General features: G+C 39.8%; 1 protein-coding gene across 6 annotated transcripts in view; it reads left to right on the top strand.

Annotated features, from left to right (window-relative positions):
* ARHGAP21 (Rho GTPase activating protein 21) overlaps window positions 1–12,792 on the top strand; it is a 115,423-nt gene extending 102,631 nt beyond the window's left edge. For all 6 annotated transcript variants that reach the window (XM_065050759.1, XM_065050761.1, XM_065050757.1 and 3 more), the window contains 10 exons: window positions 1,560–1,702; window positions 1,795–1,950; window positions 2,057–2,135; window positions 2,617–2,690; window positions 2,776–2,865; window positions 4,600–4,725; window positions 4,934–4,975; window positions 5,313–5,418; window positions 7,177–7,208; window positions 10,232–12,792. In XM_065050759.1, coding sequence (XP_064906831.1) covers window positions 1,560–1,702; window positions 1,795–1,950; window positions 2,057–2,135; window positions 2,617–2,690; window positions 2,776–2,865; window positions 4,600–4,725; window positions 4,934–4,975; window positions 5,313–5,418; window positions 7,177–7,208; window positions 10,232–11,962 — 2,579 coding nt within the window. In that variant the 3' untranslated portion in view covers window positions 11,963–12,792. The remainder of the gene's footprint in view (window positions 1–1,559; window positions 1,703–1,794; window positions 1,951–2,056; window positions 2,136–2,616; window positions 2,691–2,775; window positions 2,866–4,599; window positions 4,726–4,933; window positions 4,976–5,312; window positions 5,419–7,176; window positions 7,209–10,231) is intronic.
* Window positions 12,793–14,003: the final 1,211 nt, after the last annotated feature.

Below are 14,003 nucleotides of genomic sequence, written 5' to 3' on the forward strand. Positions count from 1 at the left end.
GTCTGGATGTTGTGTGTGTGTTTCTTTAGTTCCTTACAGCTCCAGTGTGAGGCCATCAAAGTGCCTTTCTCAGGTTTTTCGAGCTCATGAATATACAGATGTAAACTAAGTATTAATCGGGTTTCTTTTTGTAAGTTGCAGCTGTATTCACTCATTGCTTGTAGCTACTTCATTTAATGTTGTCTTAGATATACTTCAGGTCCTCTCAGATCCCCCAAGCTTTTTATTCAAGTCCTCTCTCAGAAGGTTTTTGTTGTTTTGGTTTTTTCTTTGCTACAGCTCCATGTAGTATTACGAGTAGTAAAATACAGGTGTGCTTCTTGTGATCAACATTTTGCCAAGCTTTGGAAATATTAAGTGTAATTCATACTTTTGTCTCCAGATGACTTGGAAATAACAGTGTAAATTCATATTTTAAATATGCTGTTGAGAAACCAGAGCTTTTCACTGAAGTAGAGAACATTTTTTTGTCTTAATCTTTATAATGCAGGACTGAAACTCTATTATTTTTCCAGAACACAGTTACTACCTGCTGAGTTCCAGAAGAGTCCGATATGCTGGCACTGTAAACTTTAAGCACTAACTGAACTCCATCAAATAATGTCACAAGCTGTTTGTTTGGATTTTTGGGGTTTTTTTTTGGGTTTTTGTTTTTTTCGAAAGAATGTGTAGGTGTGTGGTATTTCTGATCAGACTGTGTTTGTAGGGATGTTGCATACAAATTCAGGCAACTGCCTTAATAGTCGCTTTTGATCAAACGCTTCTGAACAATTCAGTCTTGAATTTAAGCTGTGAGAGAATTCTGGTTTATGTTACCAACAAATGTCCCTTTGCTCCCTCTGTGCTACAGATTACATAACTAAATTGCAAATGTTAGATAAATGTCAAATCCACTGAAAGAATATTTCCAGAAATATTTGAATGAGAAGCAAGTACTGTTGTATTAGGCAACTTGCAGTACAGGATAAATGGGAATTGTAATAGAATTATTCAATATTCTACATGAAATGCTATGGGAGGGGGAAAACGACCAACTGAATTTTTAATCTGATTTTTGGATAGATAATAGTTTTAAGTGTTTGAATCCTGTTTGGAATGATTAAGGAGTGACTAAAACCTGGTAATTTTTGAAAGAGAGAGTAGGTCTACACAAGTGTGAACATGGTTGTCTAATTTCATAGGTATTTTGTGCAGCACTGTGATTTAGTAGACTAAATCTTGCTTTACTAAATGTAGATTTTAATTTTTTAAAACATAATTTATGTACCTTTGGTCTTAGAATGGTAAAATTCCACAGTACTATCCAGCTACTTACTTTTCTAAATCTGAGGTGTGTGTTCGAATGTATCTTTTTAATCAGTGCAAGAAGGTATGTTTAAGTCAGACTACTGGTTAGTGAGTGATTGTTGGAAGCCGAGCCAGTAAAACAGGTAAAAATGCTGTGGCTGTTACTTGATCTTTGCAAATCTGTTACCTGTATTCACAGTAGCTTTGTGACTTTAAATGCTCTATTTTTCTTCTTTGTTTCATTGTTTGCATTATACTTAACAACAAAAAAGATGAGACAAGCCCACCAAAAGACAAGGGGACGTGGAGAAAAGGCATTCCAAGCATTATGAGGAAGACATTTGAAAAGAAGCCATCTGCTGTAGGAACATTTGGTGTTAGACTAGATGACTGCCCCCCAGCTCATTCCAACAAGGTATGGAAGGACATTTTTTCTTTCCATTTTGTTTTTAAAATGCTTTTTGTATTCATTACTTTAAAATGCATATGTAACTTTTTTTTTTTCAGTATATTCCACTGATTGTTGATATATGCTGCAAACTGGTTGAAGAAAGAGGTCTTGAGTATACAGGTATTTACAGAGTTCCTGGAAATAATGCTGCCATCTCAAGTATGCAAGAAGAGCTCAACAAAGGAATGACTGACATTGATGTTCACGATGATGTAAGTCTTTGATCGTGCTGTTTCCAGGTTGAACTCCCAAAAACTTCGGTTGTGTTGTGATTATAGAAATATAAAGCATGTCTGTCCTTTTCTTCTAAATGTGTAGAAATGGCGAGACTTGAATGTGATAAGCAGTTTGCTGAAATCCTTCTTCAGAAAGCTCCCAGAACCGCTTTTTACCAATGGTAAGTTGTTTATGTTACGATTTTGTCTTCAGGAATTACTGTTGAGCAGTTGTCTTGCATCTTTCAGATGATTTGAGAGAAAATCTAGTGGTATCATCCAATCCCTGTAATAAATGCTCTTTTCCTTCCTTAAAGAGCAGGGAGTCTTGGTGATCATAGAGCTTAAGAATGAAAGCTGTAAATAGAATTTCTCTGATCATGAAGGGATTATGAATTTGCAAAAGAACTGAGTAAAATCTGAAATGTCACTGTTCAGGGTTCTATTAAAACTGTTTCTTTCCCACTGCCATCTTATTGCATTCAATGCAATGGGCTAATTTATGATTTCCCAAGGTCATTTTTTTTTATATATATATATATATATACATAAATATAGATAGATATACATACTTGTATTCACAAGGGAGTGGGACTGGAGATATATGTATATATATGTATATATAAATTCATGTATATGATTAATTTCTGCCTTTTTTAACAGATAAATATGCAGATTTTATAGATGCTAATAGAAAAGAAGATCCTGTTGAACGTCTGAAAACACTGAAGAGACTGGTAAGCTGAAATCAGGTGTGTTGTAGGTGCACTACAAAATTAGCACTAAATGTTTAATGTTCTGAATAGTGATTGTTTGTTTCAGATTCATGATTTACCTGAACATCATTATGAGACTCTCAAGTTTCTTTCTGCACACTTGAAGACAGTAGCAGAGAACTCAGAAAAGAACAAGGTATCGGAAACAAAAATATAATGTTTTTTTTTGTTTCATTCATTAAGTACAAGATTATTTCAATTAAGGCGGTAATGTATTATCATACATAAAATTAAGACCTTTGCTATGTTCAAAAGATTTTTGGATTAGACTAAGGACTCCTGCAAAATATGTGCTTGTTTAGTGTGAATCAAGTTTATTCAAACTAGTGTTAATTCTTGTGGGAATAACACCTTGCATCTTAACTTTATCCCAAGTCTGTAATTGAGGGTCTCAGGGACTACAAGGTCTCAGTCCACTAAGAATAGCTTTTGTCATTTCCATGGGGTGGGGAAGAGTTGGTTTGCATTAAGTGCTTTTGTGCATGCAGTAATCCTACAGTAAATGCAAATAATAGTATCCCCTTTTTTATCTCTCAGGGAGGGGTAGCTGAATGCAAAGCTGTGCACAATGTGGGTGTGCTTATGGATGCTTACCTCAGGGCAGGTAACATGGTGGCTTGTCCCTTGGCTACCAGTTTGCAGGGTACAGGAAAAAAATGATGTGATCGATGCTGCATATGAGAACCTGTGGGCAATCTTAAATCACTTAAAAAATCAGAAAATGCCTCAGTTCAAATGAATATGGTAGGTTCAAACATCAGTTCTGCAAATAATACCTTCTAGTTGAATAGGAAAGAAAACGATGGGTGTGTATATATATATATCTAAAAAATATTTAACAAATTACAACCGTTAGTGGAATTATAGCTGACATAAGGAAATGATAATAAATGCCATTTTTAAGTGCAGTGCCTCAAGCAAACCTTTATTTATCATTTTATGGGTTTGTGTGCTATATAAATGTTATATTCTATAATATTAATATTATTTAAACAAGGTTAGATGAGTGAGGTGATATTATAATTGTACGACTTGTCGAAGGCCACACAGTTCAAGTCAGAGTGAGCATTAGGGACTTGGGTCACTGTTTGCAACTTGCTTCTGGTGAGCACAAGGACCTTGCCTCCTGTGGCTTCTTGGTTTGTCCTATATAACAACAGTAAAATATAAGTCAGAGAAGTAAGCAAAAATAGAAGGTAAGTATTCTGCTGCTTTCTTGGAATTCTTTGTCAGAAATGTAACATTAGAAGTAAATGATGTGAATGATTAATGTTGTGACATGATCAGATAACTCTGAGTGTGTCTCATGAATAGATGTGTTGGGTCTATGATGTTGGCTGCTGCCGCCTCCTCCAGAGTAGTTGCAAAGATGAATGAGCTCTTTGTCAGTAGGCATAATACAGTATTTGATTACCAGCTTAATTTTTTGTGCGTCATGTAAACATTTTCAGAAGAAAAAGCAGCGAACTACCAATGCTTTTATATTAAAAAGAAGTTCTTAGAACATCAGTGTTTCTAAACAAAACAAATAAGTTTTATGGGAAGAAGAAGAAAAATCCCCCTGACAGTGTAAAGAATATATCGGAGTTATTGAGTTTTCTGTGCTTGTGGTGCTGTTTACTTGCGATGGGTTAAGGAAGGTTGAATTCTGAATTGCAGAAATGTTAATGTACTTATTGCAGCTGCGTGTAAGGAGAGTTTTAGTGTAGTGTAACATCCTACCTGAGTCAATACTGTTTTTTTAAAAGGCTTTTCTTTGTCCTTATTTAAAGTGGTTCTTGGATATTAATAGTGTTGTATTAATGTACTTAGCCCATATTATTGTATTTCTCATTATAAATTTATGATGTGGAAATATTTCATTTCTTAGATGGAACCAAGAAACCTGGCAATAGTATTTGGTCCAACACTTGTGAGGACATCTGATGATAACATGACACACATGGTTACGCACATGCCAGACCAATATAAAATTGTAGAAACACTCATCCAAAAAGTAAGTGGATGCATTTCATTATTAAAAAAAAAAAAAAAAAAAGATCATACACAGATCATCCGGCTTTTCTTTTATTGGGCCAGTTTGGGTCTGGTATTTATCCTTCAAACTCCAGGATGTCATTTTTAATAATGTCCATGTTTGATTGTTCCACATTTGGGTTTTGTGTTTCCTGTGGGGTTTTCACCTTTTTTATTTTAAATTGTAGCATGACTGGTTTTTCACAGAAGATGATGCTGAAGAACCTCTTGTAAGTATTGTGTCATAAATATTTGGGTTCTAATTATCTTAGTTTAGAATCTGTTTCTGCTGCCTCTAGAATGTCTATATATTTCTTATTGCATCACTGTATGGTTTGCTTCTTCTGAAGCACCTTTTTAGCTTTCATGTCCTTGCAGTAATGAAACTTAACAAAAAAAAAAAAAGTAAGCCATGCCTTTGTTTTAAAAGTATAAAGCAAAGTGGGAAATAAGCACACGTGAGTAAAGCGTGTCCTCAGGTGAATAATGCCATTTTCTAAATGCTGTTGAATCATAATGAACTATTTGTGAAACGATGATGAAGAGATCTTTGTTTATTAACTATAGACAGCAGTTCAGGAGGAAAACACTGTAGAATCTCAGCCAGTGCCAAACATAGATCATTTACTCACCAACATTGGAAGAACGGGAGTATCTCCTGGAGACGTATCAGGTAACTTGCCCGGACAGTGTCAGTCCATAGGCTAGAATAACCTACTCTGTTAACTCACTGTAACTCTCTCTTCCTATTTTCTTTTACTAATAAACTGTTTTTCTCTTTTCCAAGATATCATTAACACTTCTTAAAGACTTGAATTGTTGATAATCATTCATGATATAATTTGGAAAACTTTGTCTACAGGAATATAATCATTAAAAGATGAGGCTTGCACATACTATTTTATTTATTCACAGTAACCCATGCAATCATCATCGTGAGGTGAAACAGATATGCTACTATAAAGTGGTTTGTTGTGATGGCAGAAAGAGTGATCTTCAGTGTGTTGTAGTATTGCTCCAAAACGTTAGGAATGCAAAAAAAACCTGAGTTATGTTTTCTTGTCAATGATGGACACCTTAATAAGTATGTTGCAGTATGTCTATACTAAAGCTGATTTTCTTCTGTTTATAAATGCCATCCCCTTGTGTCGCTAAGGACAAGCATTGCAGGCTCTTTTTTGGTGACTTTTTCCCCCCCTCCCTTCACTATACTATTGCACTAACCCAGCATGTTGTATCCCACAAATGTTATCCCTTCGTCTCTAGCTTTTGTTTCAGTTTTCAAAGGGTTGTTCAGCACTTACTGAAACAGTCACTTTATACTGATGTTGTAACAGGCGAAGTGGGAGGAGTCTATCACACGGTGATGTCACTAGTGGATTCTGTGATGTCACTGATGGACAGCTGGAACTGTAGGAAGAAGGAGGACTGTTGCCCACACTGTAGCTGCCTTGTCTGCAGAAACCCCCGTTTCTTGTAAATGGAAAAGAAAAAGTTGATCTGTGCTGTAAATTTTCTTTTAAGAGTATTTTAAACAGATCAATGCTACTTTTTAAAAGTTTTTCTGCTGTTTCTTGTTATCTCTGAAGCAGACCCTGAGGAGAAATAGCATGGTATGGTCTACCAGTCTTTCTAGTCATAAAGCATTAGCCATGTGTCCAAAGGGGTGTGGCAGGGGGCTCAGCTCTTTCTTCCTAGGGAGAAAGTCCCTAAAGCTGGAACACATCCAAGTTCATGGGTTTTAGTCACTGTGCTAGCCCCTTCCTGCCCCCTTTATAAATGTATAATCTTGGGTTTTGCGAGACAGTAAAACTATGGTGTCCATTTTTCATTTCATAATTGCGCTTGTTGTAAAGAAGTACGAAACCAATAGCTGCTGAAATCTAGCTGATTTTAAAATTATACCTATATGTAGTCAGAGGTGGAGAGATGTGTAATTGGGGTTTTACACACAAAATATTACTTAATTCTTGTCAAAACTCACAAAAATAATACGACTACATGATCCATGATTTGTACATAGGGCAGCCAACAGTACTAAGACATTGAATTTTGCTTTGTGTATATTGAATCTCAGGAGAGTACATGGTACGATCCTGAAAAGGTCTCAGCTGCTGTTTTGCAGGGGCTATATATTTAAAACATCGAATAAACATTAGTATTTCTGTTTTCTATTTAGAGGAACAGGGCTCCTTTGCCATTCCTATCATTGAGCTGGTTCTGCCTACAATTCACAGCATCCTTTCATGGCGGTGGCTTTCTGTGGTGCAGCTTGCATCTTTGTGAGCTCTGACTATTCACTCTGTTCTGGTTTTTATTTGCTTCACATTTTGTTCTGTGCTTGTCTTTTTCCATAAGTCCAGCATTGTCTGTGGCAACAGAGAAAAAATTGCACAGAACTGAACAGAATTGTTTTTTATTTTTCCCACAGATTCAGCTACTAGTGACTCAGCAAAATCTAAGGTAAATAATTTTGTGAAATGATAAGCTGCCGAAATGTTAGATGTTTGCTTGCTTTATTCAATTGCTTATGTGCAGATGTGCTATAGAGCTTATGTAAAAGTTTTTGAATAAGTGGTAATACTGTTTTCTCATCAAATAGTTTTCAAGTGCCACATTGGAAGAGTATCACTTGTTTGCAGTTAGCTGCCTCTGCCAAAGCAGTCATCTGTACACATAAAGGGCTTTGTTTGAACTCTTGCAATTTTGAGTGCTTACCTCCTTTTTGCATCTCATTTAGTAGCAGTAAATGTGTATAGTGCATTCCCTGTCATTATGGTGTACTAACTCACAGACAGTATTGGTGTTTCCCTGTTTCACTGAGAAAAGCATTGCAGAATTTAACCTTTTCTTCCTCAGAGGGTGATAGCTCCTCCTCTTATAGGAAGCCAAAGGTTGTGGTTTGAGGTTCTTATGCAAAGTCTCCTTAGGAAGTACAGCTGTGCTTGGGAGGGGACAGCCTGGTAGAGGGGAGGAATAAGACTAGATAGAACATGGGCAATAGTTCAGTCCTCAGTTTAACGACTGAGTTCTCATCTGACCTATGGACACAGCTCTCAGTCTCTTAGGCTGTTCAGTAGCTGCTGATGCTGGATGTCTGTGGCACTGGGTGATGTGTCAGCACGTAGCTGACCTCAGTCAGCTGTGAGCGTGTGGTGCAGCGTTCTGCTGGCAGCCACTCCAGGTGTGTCACTAATGCCCCCTTTGAGCTGAGAACAAGACTCTTAGGCATGAGGAAGACATTTTTTACAATGAGGGTGGTGAAACACTGGCCCAGGTTGCCCAGAGAGGTGGTAGATGCCCCATCCCTGGAAATGTTCAAGGCTGGGCAGGCTGGGGCTCTGAGCAACCTGATCTAGTTGAAGATGTCCCTGCTCATTGCAGAGGGGTTGGACCAGATGACCTTGGAAGGTCCCTTCCAACCCAAACTATTCTATAATGAATGCATCCTTCTGGTTCATTGTCAACATATTAGCTCTGTGAGGATGCCTGGTGGCTCAGTCACCAAAAAAGCCCAACTGCAGGACACCACATCCCCCTGCCTGAGCCCCAGGGCACTGCGCTGTTTGCAGGTTGTCTCTCACTGACCACCATCTGTGAGCGGTGCAGAGCAGCAGCATCGGTCAGGCTGTGGTCATGGGCCCACGGGCAGCAGTGAGGATGTGCAGATCACCTGGGCCAGGAGCTGCTTCTGCTCAGCCAGCCCTGCTTACAGCCAGGCCTGGTCCAGGCAGAGCTCCAGCTGACTGCGTTGCTTGATATCCTTCCTGATGAGAAGAACATGTACTTGTTCTCAATCCATGGAAAAAGTGCAGAGCTCACCCATCCGTTATGGGCACAGTGACTAATGCAGGAGTAGGCTCTGCATCAAGAGCATGGGATGGTCCCTGTCATGTAGCAGGACGTTCTGGATACCCATTAATGCTTTTGTTACTGTTGGTTGAATAAAAGTTCCTCTCAACTCCTCCCTGTCTGTGGTCATGTAAACAAAGAAGTGCACCTTCACCGAGACTGTCATGGTCAATGACCTTGGCTTGTCAAGTCACATAGCGGCAGTTTTCAACATTGCCAGCACCTCTTTAATTTCTAAGGAGATAGTGAATAGGAATGTAATTCACACTAAGAAAATGTTGTTTGAGCAAAAATATTAAATGCACTATATCCGTTCAGAAGTCTGCTTTCTATGGTCAGTGCATTTATGCTACAGGAGTGGCCACCCTGTGGCAGAGTTCCCTGTCACGTCAGGCCTGTGATCCTGTGCCTACGGAGCAGAGAAGTACCTTGTTGGACAAGAGCTGAGCAGTTAGTTGATGACTAGTGTGCATTAGTTTTCCCTTTGTCTGTAAGCTTACCATCTTAACTAGAATCTGGAATCACTGGGTGTGCTTTTCAGTAATGATGTCCCAGTGTTTTTCTTAAAATTGTTGCCATGATCTTTCCCCCACTTTTCCTCTCCTTCTCTGTAGTGCTGCATAGTAACAAATGGTTGGGATTTCAAAGACTTTTTGAGCATAGCTCATCACTGCTGGTCTGTCTTCCTTCCCTCGGGTCAGAGAGAGGCTAGATACCTGAACATGGACTTAGCCTCAGGTAGCTGGCACCTGAGCTGCTGTTGTTGAGCCCTAGACAGGTGTCAAATCTCAGTCCCGCTATGGCAAAGGCCTCCAGGCAGCTGCTGTTTTCAGTAGATGCCATTGCTGTGTTCATTTTTTCGAACGTCTGTGGTGTGCAAACTGCACTGGTCAGCAGTCAAAGACAAGGTGGTACCTGCCCCGAACCTCCTACTTGTTTTAAAGGTAGCAGTGGGGCAGTAAGTAGGAATGGTACCTGGCTTTGAAGTGGCTGGGTGGCAATGTGAAAATAGCTGTTAATTAATTTTATAAAATTGAATAATTGAGCTTGTCCTTTTATTGTTTCTATGCAGTTCCAAAGGCAGATTCCCCAGAAGTCAGGAAGAAATTTATTTCTGTCCATTTTCTATACTTGTGCCTACAATAGGGTTTTGTGTAGCTTGTATTTTATTTGAACTAATGAATTGATACAATTTTAAAAGTCAGCCTGAAAGGTGAAAGATCAACTCAAAAGTAGTTTGAGAAATGAGCCTTTTCACACAGGTAAGACCTTGACAGGAGGGCTTGAAACCACACTCACTCTTCAGACGTCATCCGTGAAGCAGGTTCTGTTGCAAACCGGTCTTGAAAACAGCATCTTGCTGTAATGGGGCTTGCTTCATTAATCAATCAAAAACTAAATAGATAGGTATACAAACTAGTGTTCGGTGAAGGGATTCAGACAACAAGTGGACTTCTCAGGATGAAAATTGCCTTGCTGGGCAATGTCATGTAGACTACAGAAAAAGCATGGAAATATTTCCTGGATAAAGACAGATTGTTTGCTGTGAAGCTCAAGATGTGTTTGTCTCAGGCTAACTAATGTTTCCTTGTGATTTCTAATCATGCTCTCTACCCCCCCTTTTTTTTTAACAGGGTTCTTGGGGTTCTGGAAAGGACCAGTATAGCAAGGAACTGCTTGTGTCCTCCATTTTTGCAGCAGCTAGTCGCAAGCGGAAAAAAACAAAAGAGAAACCACAACCGAGCAGCTCAGAGGATGAGTTGGATAATGTGTTTTTCAAGAAGGAGCTTGCAGAACAATCTCGTGGTGACACAACAAAAGAGGACATAGCCAAAGGGGAATATGAAAGGGAGAGGGACATAGGGAGAAAACAGAGGATGTTTGTCCTGAAGGAAAAAGAGAACAGCAGTAAAAAAGATGGGAATGTTGTAAAGGATGAGAAGAAGTCATTAAAGAAAGAAAGTGTCCCGTCAGAGGAACCTTCACTGCCTTACCATGAAAAATGTACAAAATCACCGAATCTCAGCTGTCTGCAAACCACGCAGAAGAATAACCCAAAAACGCCTATTTCACAATCTTCCCAGGTTGAGGAGACAGTGTCTGACTCGGGCACTATTCTCAGCACTTCCTCCCAGGCTTCTCAGCACAGATACTCAGGCAAAAATGTAACCAGCCCTGAAGTTAAACACAATGAGTTTTTAGCAGCTGATGTTAGTTCTATCACCTCAGATTATTCAACTACTTCATCTACTATATATCTAACTGGCTTAGACGCCAGCATGATGAGCCCTGAGGTGCAGTCGGTGACAGAAAGCAAAGGAGAAGATGCTGATGACGAAAGAAGCGAGTTGATCAGCGAAGGGCGTCCTATGGAGACGGACAGTGAAAGTGACTTCCCTGTGTTTGCCACCAGCGCTGCTGCGGAGAGGCTGGCCAAGGGGAAAGCTGCAGAAGCGGCGAAGACCAGTCGGAGGAACTCTGAAGAAAGCGAAGTAAGTTGTACTGAGGGAAGTTCAACACCAAAGTTAGAGAGTCGCAGACTTTTTAGCTCACACAAACTTATTGAATGTGATACACTGTCGAGGAGAAAGTCTGCACGGCACAAAACAGACAGTGAGGGTTCAGGGGATGCAAAGAGCGAGAAGGACTTGCCTACTGTGACCAAAATGTTTGACATCATGAAAAAAGGAAGATCAACAAGCAGTTTAGCTACATCGGCCAGAAGTGAGGCTGATAAGCAAGAGCCTACCTGGAGACTTAAAATTACAGATAGGTTAAAGCTGCGACTCAAATCATCTGCAGATGACATGTTTGGAGTTGGGAATCAAAAAGCTAACTCTGCAGAGACTACAAAGAGAAAAAATATCAGGCGAAGGCATACGCTTGGAGGGCAGAGGGATTTTGCTGAAGTAAGTGTCCTGAATGCTTGGAAAGCTCAAGAGCCAAGTCAAAGTAGAGAGAAAGAATCTGAGCTCTCAGCTGTGAACCGGTTGAAGCCAAAGTGTCCGGCGCAGGACCTCTCCATCTCAGACTGGCTTGCACGAGAACGTTTACGCACTAGCACAACTGACCTTAATACGGGTGAAACTGGAAAGCCCAGACTTGAGAACACTAGCTTAGCAGATGCATCAAAGGTGGATCTGCCTCCCTCTGCAGAGATGCAGGCAGATGAAGGCAGTTCTTCCAGCAGTTTGACTTTAATTAATCGAGCACCACCTTCGGGACCATTTCAGCCACCAGACCAGGTAAATGGTGAAAATTATCAGAATATGAACAAAAACAACTTCAGCCCAGCAGTTGATGCCCATCCTCATAAACTGTCTGGGACCCAAGTGGTTAGATCTCGATTCTATCAGTATCTTTGAAATGGGGAGGTATGTCCACTACAACAATTCATTAACTTACTGTTACACTTCCCAGTAATGTGTGTATGTGTGTGTGTACATATATATATATTTTTTTTCCTGTACTGTTGTTGTTATGCAGCCTTCATTTGGGCTGGTTTCATCAATATGCTCTGTGGAACGTCTTCACAGTGCATTACCACAGCCAGAAGAACACTAAAGTATATATATATATATATATTTTAAGAAAAAGTATATTTGATGGCTGCATACAAATGTTGAACAAAGCATCTGATGCAATGTGCTGTGTAGGGTATACATGGTTTTCTGACTGAGAGTTGGCCTGGCATTAGTATGCAGAAAAATTGTTCTTTTGGTTTAGTCACTAACAAGTGCCTCATCATAAATTCATTTGGTTTGTTAGGGTGCCATATTGTTAAATTAGAGAAACTTAATACAAACAAATGAATACGTTTTACTGTTAACAAGTTTCATTACATTTTACAAATGTTAACACAGGTGGCTACAGAGCTTCCATTCCTTAGGCATTCCAGTAAATATTGGAGTTTTATATTTCCAATTTTAATACAGATTTTGAGTTTTATGTGACTTGAATTTTTAACCTTTCTGTAAAATAAGTAACTTAAATGTACATATTACATGTGTATCTTTTCTTCAGATACCAGATTTGATATAAATGTTGTAACATAGGCTTGTAGATAGTGGATACTGGATGGAACTGGTTTCTTTAATTGAGAATATAATTCTGCATGAAGACCTAATGAATCCAAACCTGTATCATGCCTGTGTGCATACCCACTTAAACACTGGAAATAAAATTGTTTTGGTGACTCTTTGTGTGATAGGAATTCATTGTAAGGAGCAGTTCTAAAATGTCACGTTTAGGAGCTGCAGGCGGCAGCTGCCCCCGGGGCCGCAGAACGGGCGCTTGCTGCTGGGTGAGGCCGCTTCTCTTTGGAGTCTTATTTGGGGAGAAGACCGTGGCAGTTCACAGATGAGAGGGGGTTTGGTTGGTTAAACATCTTCATCTTGATATATAATCTGATTCCAAGGTATGTAGCAAGTTGGTTTGTTTAATAGGCTGGTTTTGTCGCAGTGCAGAAAACACATCCGCAATCATCTGCAAGTCGTAAAGAGTGAACACCAATATCTGCCAGTCAAAACAATACTGTAGTGTGAGCCTTGGACTTTTTATAGTTTTAGCTATGAAGATGAGTTTGTACCCTAAAAACCCCCCTGGGTGTGAACTCTACCAGTCACATTTTCTTCTTCTGTTTTCCTCCACACCTACTCAAAAACAAAGCAACTGTTCATCACTCTGGGTATTGCCATGTCCTATGTTGTCACTTGCGTGGCAGAGGGTTACACCTGTATTGGCAATAAATAAGGAGTGAACATCGTAAGCACGGAACAGAGTGCTCTTAGGTGTGTGTCCTGTTCTGAGGAGGAGGCGGGACGACAGTAACCGGGGTGTGCAGGCTGGTGTGGTTGCAAGCACTTTCCTCTCTTTCCGAAGTGACTGTAACAGTCCCGTGCTTTGATATACAATTGTTTTGATCCTTGTGAGAAATCGTTGTGAAAGTTGGCTGTGAAGAAAAGCAGTGGATGTGATAGCTGAGATCTGTGAAAGTACCAGTTCACATAAAAATGAACCATGTTCTTATGGTCTCCTTGCAAATTAAAATGTCATTTCCCCCCAGAGCAACCGGGGAGCCGGCGCAGCAGCAGCGTTCCTGTGCGCAGTGCGAGGAAGAACGGGTGCGTTCTGGGAAACAGTGATTTATGATGATTTTTCTTTCAGTCCTAATAGTAAAGTGTGTTTGAACAATGGATTTCAAAATACAGTGTTGTGATGCGTCTGTAATGCTATCAAGCAGCAAATACCCATCATCTTTTACTGGAGGCATATTTAACCCCATCATTGGCCCCAGAAGCTTGTTAGAGCGCATTTGAGCATCCACAGTACATCGCAGGGGTCTCCTCAGTGAAGCACCACACGTACGGAGGTATGTAAGGGCTCGTGGGGGTCGGCATCTTATTC

The sequence above is a fragment of the Columba livia genome, chromosome 2 (assembly GCF_036013475.1).
Source record: "Columba livia isolate bColLiv1 breed racing homer chromosome 2, bColLiv1.pat.W.v2, whole genome shotgun sequence".
In the NCBI taxonomy this organism is placed as follows: domain Eukaryota; kingdom Metazoa; phylum Chordata; class Aves; order Columbiformes; family Columbidae; genus Columba; species Columba livia.